The sequence below is a fragment of the Macaca thibetana genome, chromosome 5 (assembly GCF_024542745.1).
Source record: "Macaca thibetana thibetana isolate TM-01 chromosome 5, ASM2454274v1, whole genome shotgun sequence".
Classification (NCBI taxonomy): domain Eukaryota; kingdom Metazoa; phylum Chordata; class Mammalia; order Primates; family Cercopithecidae; genus Macaca; species Macaca thibetana.
This window is the reverse complement of record NC_065582.1, coordinates 39,119,069-39,131,844: the sequence shown is the minus strand read 5'-3', so window position 1 is coordinate 39,131,844 and position 12,776 is coordinate 39,119,069. Positions and strand designations below refer to the sequence as shown.

Below are 12,776 nucleotides of genomic sequence, written 5' to 3'. Positions count from 1 at the left end.
TATGCTAAGTGAAGAACAAAGTACACTGTGTTATTCCCATTTATTACAACCATGTCCATAATTTACAAGCTTATTATGCAAGCCTCATACAAGGGAAATCAGAGAATAGTTAACCACTGTCAAAGAATGGTGAGCCAGCATACATTTTTGTCAGCTACATTTTCTACATGGACCTTAAAAGGAGCATTAAGATCCACACATTCACATTATTGGGAATTAATATTGAAAAGGACTATTTAAAGATAATTTTATGAAAAGCATTAGGGAGAAACCAGGTGTTCTAAATAAGTAACAGTTGAATATGATACAGGACTAAATATAATGACAAAGAAATATCAACATACAGGCAATGTGCTTTGTTACATATTGTTTTTTAATAAAATGTAAGATGAGATTTATAGAGAGGAGAATATTAATTTAATCATGTCCATTTTCTCTGTGATGGTACACCCTTTCTTGTTGTTCTGAATTTAAAATGTACACCTTAGAAAGCTAATAATTTCACAGCTATTTTGGAAAAAGTAAAAAATATTTTGTTCTGTGGACTTGCAGAAATATTAATATTTCAAAATGTATTTCAATTGTTTCTGGCTTAATGAATAATAGAATTGATGCCTTAGAACAACTCTATTACTGAAACACTAATTATTTCTAGATAAATACATTTCATGGTCCATTTAGCTCTCCAAGATATTTATTACACCAAAATCACTTCAGGAAAACCATGTTTTCCTTTTGATACCACATGTATACTATGCTATACAAAGGTACAACTATCATCAGAAAGAATTCTGATCCCATCAAAAAGACCCATGAAATGCTTGGCATAAGTTATCTAAACGTTTTTATTTTAAAACTGCAAAACCTTTTGGGTGAAAAAAATAACTTCTAAAAAGATTCAACAAATGCACATTGAGTTCCCACTACGTGTCAGGCACTATGCATCAGAGTAACATCCTAATTTATTCAGTGTCTGATGTCAAAATGACATCAAATATTTAATAATAAAGTACTCTGAAACTCTAAAACCCTCAATACAACACTCCTCCATTCTCCTTGCCATGGGCTTTTAGATGTTGCCAGATAAGGCACCAGAGATCACTGGCCCATGAATACATGTTATTTCCATGACCACTCTTGCACCTGCAGATCAACTGAAAATACGATTAAAACAAACAAACATGGTTCTTGTTGGCTGTCCTTTTCATCTCAAGACCTTGACTTGCCTTTCTTTCTCTGAATATCAAAAATTAGGTACCCAGAAATATAATTCATTATATGCAAATATCCTTTGTAATAAATATCACATGCTACATTTATTCTATATCAGTGAATACTTCATACAAGTAGCTTTCAATGCAAATTTTTGAAGTTTACTTTTCTAAAAGTTAAAATTTTTTTCTTTATACTGGAAAATTTCTAAAACTGAATTTTGATGTCTGATAGACACGTAAGTTACACAAATGGAAGCAAATTACACTCTTACATAATACACAAGTAATTTACTATTTTTGTTTTTGTAGTCTTCTAAAAAAAGTTGTGCAAAAATTAGAAATTAAAATATAATGTTTTCTAATAGCCAAATATAAATTTTTTGTCATTAACTTTACTTAAAAGAGTCAACACATGTTCCTGAAATTTGTAGCATAAAATATTCCATGGAGTATACATTTTATAATTTGTCAAGTTCCTTAGTCTTAAAAGGCAATTTAATTATTTTGTTTCTATAAAGTAAAATCAACAACAGCATGTCCAATTTGGCTATCTTAAAAGAAGGTAGATATACTGAGTAAAATTTTAAAGAAGGCATTTAACCAAGTTTATCATCACAGTCCTGCAATTTGCAACATAAGAAAAAAAAATTTTTATTATATTTTCCAGACTATGCTTTGAAAATAGTTATTTTCAAATAACTAAAAAATATAAAAACAGCACAGTTTTTTAAAATAAAATGTTATATATGTAAAAATTTGGCTATAAGTGTAGATAGTAAGATAATTTAAGTGCTTCCCTTAATAATTCATTTCAAAAGGAATAAGTAGATAAAGCAAATATTATTTTGGAAGTAGTTGAGGAAACTGATCTACAAAGATCCACAATTGTACCCATACTGATTGGATAAATATGGATCTATAAAGATCCATAATTGTACCCATACTGATTTTCTCCTTCCCTTTGGCTTTAAATTCATACAGACGATGAAATACAAAATTAAATTACTCTCTTCTTCATCTGGCTTTGATCATATCCAAAGTCATTTATCTAAACCTAAGCCATCTATAGAAAATCAGTGGCCAAATCCTAAAGGTATCCCTTTACCTCACTGCAGAATTTCCCCAGGCTCCATGCTTGTCTGTGAGAATGTTGATAATTTTCTGGATTAGTTGAGTTGCTGTCACATGGTCACGATATTTTGCTGCTCTTATCAAATGATCACACATCTTCTCATCTTCTCGTTTCTCTGCAGAATACTGGGCACACAGTGACTTGGAGAGAAAAAAAATTAATACTATAAAAAATATGAAAAAAAAACCTTTAAAATCCATTATGAAATAATCTTTACCCTAAATCAAAACAACCAAAATTTTAAATCTACTTTTACATTCCTCATTAACCTAACGACTGAGATTTAGTGATCTGCTCTTTCAGTAAAACATCCCACAAGAATTTACGTCTGTGAAGTCAATCATGAGATACACTCAGAAGTGGTAAACATTCAAGTAGAGACCTGAACAATGAGACAAAGACAGTCTTATAAGAAGCAGGGGCCCAGCACGACAAACAGCATGAAGTGAAGTTGCAAAGGACTTGAGACATAGTGAATAAGGAGAATAATGGTAAGAAATAATTTTCAAAAGGCAGGCCAAGGCCACATCATTTGTATTATGGTAAGGAGTTTAGATTTTATTCAAATGTAATGGAATCCCAGTAGAGAATTTTACGCATATAGCCGCTATTTAGAGAATAGATGGTAGTGGGACAAGAGAAGTGAAGTTCGCAGTTATGAGGCTACTGCAGAGGGCCAGAAAAGAGACAACAGCAGCTTACAATAGTAAATTGAGCTAGTTCTAAACACCTTTAGAACATGAAACTGTTTGGTCTTTTAAGTCCTAGCAAAATATACCAAAAGCACTGGGATTGCCTGGATCTTATTTAAAATGCAGAGTCTCATGCCCCACCCCAAATCTATTCACTTTGTGTTTGAATTTTAATTCTCAGGCAATTTATATACATTAAAGTCTGAAAAGCACTGTCTTAGATATCAATTTTGACCAAAAAAAACCTTAGAATTATTTGTCAGTAATCAGATACACTATAATTGCTAGTTTCCAAAATGCTTATTTCTCTTCTTTTGAAATTCAGAAGATTGTGGTGTCACGTTTATGATACTGTAGTTAAGGCATCGTTTAAAATAAGAAAACAAAGATGGATGTAAACTTGGTCCTTTGTTCTATTCAGTGTCTACTGGAGTCCTCCCCCACCACCCCCACACACACATCCTTTGATAGATAAGTAACCTAAACTTGATGTTGGAACAAACATCACTAGTTTACATATGGAATATACACTGTGGATGCTTGCCTCTCCTACAGTATAGCAGTTTTGATAAATTGCTACCACGCACTACTCCCACCACCACCCCAGCAACAAACAGGAGTCCTGATTGTCCTAAACCAATCAGGTAATAAACACACTCACACTGGCAAACTGGATTAGGGAAGAACACTTGATGTAACTGGTACAGGTAGGGTAAAGTTCAAGATTTTGTTGGACAGTTAGTTCCCTCCTTCCTCTCAGGGTGTAAAAGAAGCAGCACACAATTCTAGGAGTATTGGAAGCTCTCTGTACCATGAGGGTAGCTGGCCTGAAGATACAGCCAAAATGAGAGCAGAACTATGAAAACTGAAGAAAAATAGAGCTCCTTCCAGATGGAATCACGAACTTCCGGATCAATCAAATTCTCAAGACCAGCCTACCTTTAGAACCCCTATGAGACTTTTTAAAGACTTTTTTAAGAGCCAATAAACTCCTGCTCATTGTAAACCAGTAGAAACATCCAAAAAAAATGGTTTTTTTGTTCCTTACACCAAAAGCAATTCATCCTTTGCATGCTGTATATGTACATGCACAAGGAATCAAAAAAAAATATATATATATATATTTTTTTTGGAGACAGTCTTGCTCTGTTGCCCAGGCTGAAGTTCAGTGGCGCAATATTCTTGGCTCCTCTGCCTCCCAGGTTCAAGCAATTCTCCTGCCTCAACCTCCCGAGTAGCTGGGACTAGAGGCGCCCGCCACCACGCCCAGTTAATTTTTTTGTATTTTAATAGAAACAGTGTTTCACCATGTTGCCCAGACTGATCTCGAATTCCTGAGCTCAGGCAATCCACCAGCCTCGGCCTCCCTAAGTGCTGGGATTACAGGCGTGAGCCACTGTGCCCGGCCAGGAATCAAATATCTTAGTATGTGCAAAACACTATGCTAGGGAGATGAAAAGCTGAATTTAATAAAGAGGAATTTTAGAAGTTAGTTTTGGGCGGGAATAAAGGAAACCTTTAAAGCAAAGACAAGGCAGAAAAACAAGCGAGGGACAAAGCAAGAGAGTTTGACCCAAGTACAAAATACAGGTAGAACGACTAACAGACTGTAGAAATTCTGGAATGCAGAATGAGTCTAGAAAAAAGTCACAGGAGTCACAGTATACTTATACAAATGACTACAAGATTGGAAAGCAAAACAAAAACCAGGTTACAGTATCACCCTTGCTAATATCTCCTGTCAGTCGTGATCAATTCACTCATTTACCTCTTTAGGTCTAAATGTCCTAATCTGCAAAATTAGCAGATTACATTAGATCCAAGATTGCGTCAATCCGAAGATCCTGGGCAACCTCTGTGAGGGTACTTGAGGGTACCTGAGTTCAACATCTCAGAGATGTTCACTGGTAAAGGCAAACTGTTTATTTAAAAACTGATGTGGAGAAAATAAATCCTAATAAGAACTAGATTAACTGATGAGAAATTAAAAGTAAACTTGATATACTGTACTTTTTTGTCTGTCTGTCTGTTTGTTTGTTTGTTTGTTTGAGACAGAGTCTCGCTCTGTCACGCAGGCTGGAATGCTATGGCGCAATCTCTGCTCACTGCAAGCTCCGCCTCCTGGGTTCACGCCATTCTGCCTCAGCCTCCCGAGTAGCTGGGACTACAGGCGCCTGCCACCATGCCAGGCTAATTTTTTGTATTTTTTTTTTTTAGCATTGACGGGGTTTCACTGTGTAAGCCAGGATGGTCTCGATCTCCTGACCTCGTGATCTGCCCATCTCGGACTACCAAAGTGCTGTGATTACAGGCATGAGCCACCACACCTGGACCATATGCTATATTTTTTTAAAAGATTGACCCAAACAAACCACAAGAGAGTTCACTTGTCAAAAATATGATTTGAGCAAATAAAAGAAAATGATTAAGAAATATATGAAAGGGCAGTAGTTTAAGTGAAGATAATTAGGAAATTATTTCATTGTAACAAAAATGTCAACTGATATGTCATATTGTTATATATTCACACAAGAACTGAGAAACATTCTATAGGTTATTTCATATCTAACCCAACCATACACTAAAACAAAGAGTACGAAATGATAAGACACTCACAGAACCGTAAACTTCCAACATTCTCTACTATATATCCATATCTGTCCTTGTCTAACTTCACCTAAGAGGAAATTCAAATCTACTGATGAGATTTACAAAATCACTGGTTTCTGAAATGCTATGAAACACCACATACCTTCATACTAAACAGTATTAAAAGTAACCAAAAACATATTATTAAATAGCTTATCATTTCTATCTCATTAATATTATAATAATTTAATATCAAATTATATTTTGTAAACATTTGATGAGCTACTAAAGTTTGTTCGAAAAGGCATAATTCTCAAAACAAGGGCTCAAGGTAAGCTCAATGGTAAAATGCTTTAAAGTGTTCTTTAATGGATCCTTCTTTACAATTTGAACAGCAACTTTTCATATCTGACATAAAATCTATAGATATAAATCACATTAAAGGGCTATTCTTTCCTGATTATCAATCTCTGTCTCTTTGTGGAACATTAGGGTCACATCTGACCTAGAAACATGATAAAAGAAAACCAAACAAGAATGTTTCATAAAGATATAATGAACTTGTAACTATTTATTTAAATGCCCTTAGAATGTAATTTGAAGATGTTCTTATTTAAAAACCAATAATAAATTCTATGTATGAAATATCATTCAAAGTCATGTGGAGATAAGAAATATTTACTTTAGAATCAAATACATACTACTTATTTGTAGTATACATATTTGTGTATGTATGTATACTTGTATTTGGAGATTGAGTGGAGGTACAAGAGACATTAACAAATATTGCTATTTATCAGTAACATAAACGGTCAGATCTAAAATGTTCATTCAATTTTAAGGCAGAATTTTTTTTGTTTTATATCAACTTTTCTGTGTTCCTATTGTAAAAACTATATAAACTAGATAATATAACTTCACAACATGGCCACAAAATATTTGATTATAAAAAGAAAAAAAAAATAAGCATTTGGGGAACAATTCTATTTTACATGATTATTGCTAAAGAAACCTAAGATTTGTAACCAAAGAATGAAGAAACTCAATATAGGATAAATAAAACTCCTCAGAAGAAATTCAGTCACTCACAGTAAAGAGACAAATTGACCATTTTAGCTCTTTAAATGTAAATGAATAGAGACAATATTTAATTTTTCCTTCCAGATGTCATGGCTTTACCTAATTTTACTATTCATCCTTTGCATGAAAGTAAGAGAGGACACAAACAAATTACATGCTCATGGATAGGAAAAATTATTATCGTGAAAATGGCCATACTGCCCAAAGTAATTTAGAGATTCAACGCTATCCCCACCAACCTACCAATGACTTTCTTCACAGAATTAGAAAAAAAAACTACTTTCAATTTCATATGGAACCAAAAAAGAGGCCATAGCCAAGACAATCCTAAGCAAAAAGAACAAAGCTGGAGGCATCACACTACCTGACTTCAAACTATACTACAAGGCTACAGCAACCAAAACAGCATGGTACTGGTACCAAAACAGATATATAAGACCAATGGAACAGAACAGAGGCCTCAGAAATAATACCACACATCTATAACCATCTCATCTTTGACAAATCTGACAAAAACAAGCAATGGGGAAAGGACTCCCTATTTAATAAATGGTGCTGGGAAAACTGGCTAGCCATATGCAGAAAACTGAAACTGGACCCCTTCCTTACACCTTCTACAAAAATTAACCCAAGATAGATTAAAGATTTAAATGTAAGACCTAAAATCATAAAAACCCTAGAAGAAAACCTAGGCAATAACATTCAGGACATAGGCATGGGCAAAGACTCATGACTAAAACACCAAAAGCAATGGCAACAGAAGTCAAAAGTGGCAAATGGAATCTAATTAAACTAAAGAGCTTCTGCACAGCAAAAGAAACTATCATCAGGGTGAACAGGCAACCTACAGAATAAGATAAAATTTTTGCAATCTATCCATCTGACAAAGGGCTAATTCCAAGAACCTACAAGGAACTTAAACAAATTTACAAGGAAAAAACAAACAACCCGATCAAAAAGTGGGTGAAGGATATGAACAGACCCTTTTCAAAAGAAGACATTTATGTGGCCAGCAAACATGAAAAAAAGCTCATCATTACTGGTCATTAGAGAAATCCAAATCAAAACCACAATGAGATACCATCTCATGCCAGTTAGAATGGCAATCATTTAAAAAGTCAGGAAACAACAGATGCTGGAAAGGATATGGAGAAATAGGAACACCTTTACACTGTTGGAGGGAGTATAAATTAGTTCAAGCATTGTGGAAGACAGCGTGGCAATTTCTCAAGGATCTAGAACTAGAAATATCATTTGACCCAGCAATCCCATTACTGGGTATACACCCAAAGGATTATAAATCATTCTACTATAAAGACACATTCACAGGCATGTTTATTGAGGCACTATTCACAACAGCAAAGATTTGGAACCAACCCAAATGTCCATCAATGTTAGACTGGATAAAGAAAATGTGACACATATATTCCATGGAATACTGTGCAGCCATAAAAAAGGATGAGTTCACGTCCTTTGCAGGGACATGGATGAAGCTAGAAACCATCATTCTCAGCAAACTAACACCAGAACAGAAAACCAAACACCGCATGTTCTCACTCATAAGTGGGAGGTGAACAGTGAGAACATATGGGCACAGAGAGGGAAACATCCTACACAGGGGCCTGTCCGGGAATGGAGGGCAAGGGGAGGGATAGCATTAAGAGAAATACCTAATGTAGATGACAAGTTGATGGGTGCGGCAAACCACCATGGAATATGTACACTTGTGTAATAAAACTGCACGTTCTGCACATGTATCCCAGAACTTAAAGTATAATAAATAAATAAACAAACAAACAAACAAACATTTTTTAAAAGTCCTAAAAGATTTAAAAAAAAAAAAACAGAAATGGAAAATATTAATAGACATATTCTCTACTAAAGAAATTGAACTCAACTACTTTACCACAAAGAAATCTCAGGCCCACATAGTTATATCGGTGAATTCCACCAAACATTTAAGAGGAAATAATACTGAGGCCAGTCAAGATGGCTCACACCTGTAATACCAGCACTTAGGAAGGCTGTGTCGGGAGGATCACTTGAGCATAGGAGTTGGAGACCAGCATGGGCAACATGGTGAAACCCCACAGCTACAAAAATACAAAAATCAGCCAGGTGTGGTGGCATGCACCTTTAGTCCTAGCTACCTGGGAAGCTGAGGTGGGAGGATGGCTTGAGTCCAGGAGGCAGGGGCTGCAGCAAGCCGAGATTGTGCCACTACACTCCAGCCTGGGTTACAGAGCCAAGAAGAAGAAGAAATAATAATGAAGAAACAAAATTTACAATAGCATGAAAAATATGTAATACTTAGCTACATTTTAAAATTTATACAGATCTTATAAAAAATAAAACCATAGAAACTAAAAAAATAAAATGACAAAATATTGTTAAGAGAAATTAAGAAGCTAAATGAATATACAATTTATATATACAAAATATAGTTTATAGATTTAAAGATTCGATATTTTAAAAATTGATTTTATATATTCAACACGATCTTACTAAATATCTTTAGCAATTCTTATAAATACTGAAAGGCTGATTCTAAAACATACATAAAAACAGAAGGTAGGCCAGGCCAGGTGGCTCATGCCTGTAATCCCAGCACTTTGGGAGGCCGAGGCAGGTGGATCACGAGATCAGGAGATCGAAACCATCCTAGAAAACAAGGTGAAATCCCATCTCTACTAAAAATATAAAAAAAGTAGCTTGGCATGGTGGCACATGCCTGTAATCCCAGCACTTTGGGAGGCCGAGGCAGGTGGATCACGAGATCAGGAGATCGAAACCATCCTAGAAAACAAGGTGAAATCCCATCTCTACTAAAAATATAAAAAAAGTAGCTTGGCATGGTGGCACATGCCTGTAATCCCAGGTACTCAGGAGGCTGAGGCGGGAGAATCGCTTGAACCAGGGAGTCGGAGGTTGCAGTGAGCCGAGATCACACCACTGCACACTGCACTCCAGCCTGGAGACAGAGTGAGACTCCATCTCAGGGAAAAAAAAAAAAAAGAGAGAGAGAAGGTAATAACAGCAAAGCAACTTTAGAAAACTAAGTTGTAAGACTTTACACCCTTCCAACTATACTATAAAACTAGAAATGAGGCTGGGCGTGGCGGCTCACGCCTGTAATCCCAGCACTTTGGGAGGCCGAGACGGGTGGATCACGAGGTCAGGAGATCGAGACCATCCTGGCTAACACGGTGAAACCTTGTCTCTACTAAAAATGCGAAAAATTAGCCAGGCGGGGTGGCGGGCGCCTGTAGTCCCAGCTACTTGGGAGGCTAAGGCAGGAGAATGGCGTGAACCCTGGAGGAGGAGCTTGCAGTGAGCCGAGATCGCGCCACTGCACTTCAGCCTGGGTGACAGAGCAAGACTCCGTCTCAAAAAAAAAAAAAAAAAAAAAAAAATTTTAAACAACTGCCCTTTTTTTTTTTTTTTTTTTTTTTTTTTTTAAGACAGAGTCTGTCTCTGTCGCCCAGGCTGGAGTGCAGTGGCTGGATCTCAGCTCACTGCAAGCTCCGCCTCCCGGGTTCACGCCATTCTCCTGCCTCAGCCTCCCGAGTAGCTGGGACCACAGGCGCCCGCCACCACGCCCGCTAATTGTTTGTATTTTTTTAGTAGAGGCGGGGTTTCACCATGTTAGCCAGCATGGTCTCGATCTCCTAAACTTGTGGTCTGCCCGCCTCGGCCTCCCGAAGTGCTGGGATTACAGGCCTGAGCCACCACGCCTGGCCCAACACCTGCTCTTTAAAAGAACAATTTATAAAATGAAAGGTAAGCCACAAATTGAGAAAAAATATTTAACATACATATAAATTACAAATGAATTCTTTAAAGAATATATAAAGAATTCATACAACTAAATAAGACAAACAACCCAATTAAAAATAATGAGCACAGGATTTGAACAGGCATTTCACAACTGGCTAATAAGCACATGAGAAGATGCTTAGTCAGTAGAGAAATGCAAATAAAAATCACAATAAGCTATCACTATACACCCACCAGACCGGCTAAAATTTAAGAGCTACAATACCAAGCACTGACAAGAACATGGAACAACTGGAACTCTCATATCTACCTTGGTGGTTGAATTGTAAAGTCATCAACTACTTTGGAAAACAGTTTGTCAATTTCTTGTAAGCTTAAACATATACTTACAGGAGCATGTAGCAATTCTACTCCTAGGTATTTCCTCAAAAGGAGTAAGTACATATTTCCACAAAAATAACTGGTATGAAAATGCCCATGGTGCATTTAGTCATAAAAGCCAGACACTGAAAACAACTCAATATCTGCTTATAGCTGAATGGATAAACAAAATAATTCAACTTAGTATTTTAAAAAACAAACCAATAATACACACAACAATGTGAACAAATATCAGAAAGTTTATGCTGGCCAAAATAACCCAGAGTACCTACTATTTGATTCCACGTATATAAAATTTTATAGCAGATAAAACTATCTATAATAACAGAAATCAGATCACTGGTTGTCTGGGACTGGATATGAATATATGGAGAGGAATTGACCACAGTGGATCACAAGGGAATTCTCGAGGATGACCCAAATCTCCTATATCTTGATTGTAATGGTAACACAGATACACACCTTTATCATAACTCCTCCAATTGTATACTTAAAATTTTATTACATGCAAACTATACTTCAATAAAGTTTATTTAAGAATTGTTTGTTTGTTTTTTCAGACAGAAGTTTACTCTATTGCCTAGGCTGGAGTACACTAGTGTGATCTTGGCTCACTGCAACCTCAATCTCTTGGGCTCAAGTGATCCTGCCACTTCAGTCCCCCAAGTAGCTGGGACTAGAGGCACGCACCACCACGCCCAGCTAATTTTTTCTATTTATTGTAGAGATGAGGTCTCACTATGCTGCCCAGGCTGGTCTCAAACTCCTGAGCACAAGCGATCCACTCACCTCGGCCTCCCAAAGTGCTGGAATTACAGGCATGAGCCACTGCGCCCAGCAAGAAGTGTTTAAAAGGTGAATGGACAAAGTATAGATGGAGAAAGCAGTTAAAATACTCCTGCTAAAAAATAGGCTCATATAGCAAATAGGTAAATACCTTCTACAAATAAATGAGGAACAGACAGATAACCAATAAGAAACTGGGTAAGAGAGCAACATGTACTCACAAAAGCAAAAAACAGAAAACATATAACAAGCAGAATAGACTCAATTCTTTTAAAAATTCAAAATGAAAGTACAACTACCAGAATGCCAAGATAAAAATTATCAGTCAATTGTTGATGAGAATGCTGAACAATGAGAACAACTCTACATTGAAGCTGGGCATGGTATATACTTTCACAAGATAGTGTGGCAATATCTATTAAAAGCGAAAATATGAACATTTTGTAATCAAGTAATTCCACTATAGAGAAATGCATGAGGACATGCGCCAGACATATAAAATGTTCAAAGTGCATTATTCATAATAGCTAAACACTTAAAACAACCAACCAAACAAAAGAGATTATTAAAAAACTAATGGCCTACATATTCATAAAAGCTAAAGATTGGAAATAATCCAATGGCCTATCAACAGTAGAAAGAGGTAATGAACAGCCAGCAGTCTATACATAATGGAATACTATGTAGTAATGAAAGTGGAGTTGAAACATGTAAGAAAATAATTAAATTTTGGAAACATAATGTTGAAATAAAATTTCCAGAATAAAATACATATATTATAATTCCATTTATGTAAGGATCGAAAATTGTGCAAGAAATTATAGTGCTAAAAGAAACATACTTAAGTTTTGAAAGAATAAAACAAAAGCAAATGTCAACCATAAAATTCAGAACAGTGGTTATCTTAACAGGGTAGAAAGGGGTTGAGATTGGACAGCTAGAAGACTTCTCACAAACTCTTTGTTTCAGTATCACAAAAAAATTAAATTAATGATGTTAAACATACATTGTTTCTAAAGATAGGTTTTCAGAGTAATACGTTTTTAAAGAAAAAGGTTATAAAAAGCAAATTTTTATTAAGTTTGCAATTAAGTTCTTATTAAGTTTTGAAATAAAAATAAATTA

At 35.7% G+C, this 12,776-nt stretch overlaps 2 protein-coding genes across 7 annotated transcripts in view; one reads left to right on the top strand and one right to left on the bottom strand.

Moving 5' to 3' along the window:
- RPS3A (ribosomal protein S3A) overlaps positions 1-12,776 on the top strand; it is a 1,130,248-nt gene that overhangs the window by 711,056 nt on the left and 406,416 nt on the right. The window lies entirely within an intron of this gene.
- The window catches only part of LRBA (LPS responsive beige-like anchor protein), a 758,453-nt gene that overhangs the window by 418,859 nt on the left and 326,818 nt on the right, over positions 1-12,776 (bottom strand). For all 4 annotated transcript variants that reach the window (XM_050791167.1, XM_050791166.1, XM_050791168.1 and 1 more), the window contains one exon: positions 2,320-2,486. In XM_050791167.1, the coding sequence (XP_050647124.1) occupies positions 2,320-2,486 (167 nt within the window). The remainder of the gene's footprint in view (positions 1-2,319; positions 2,487-12,776) is intronic.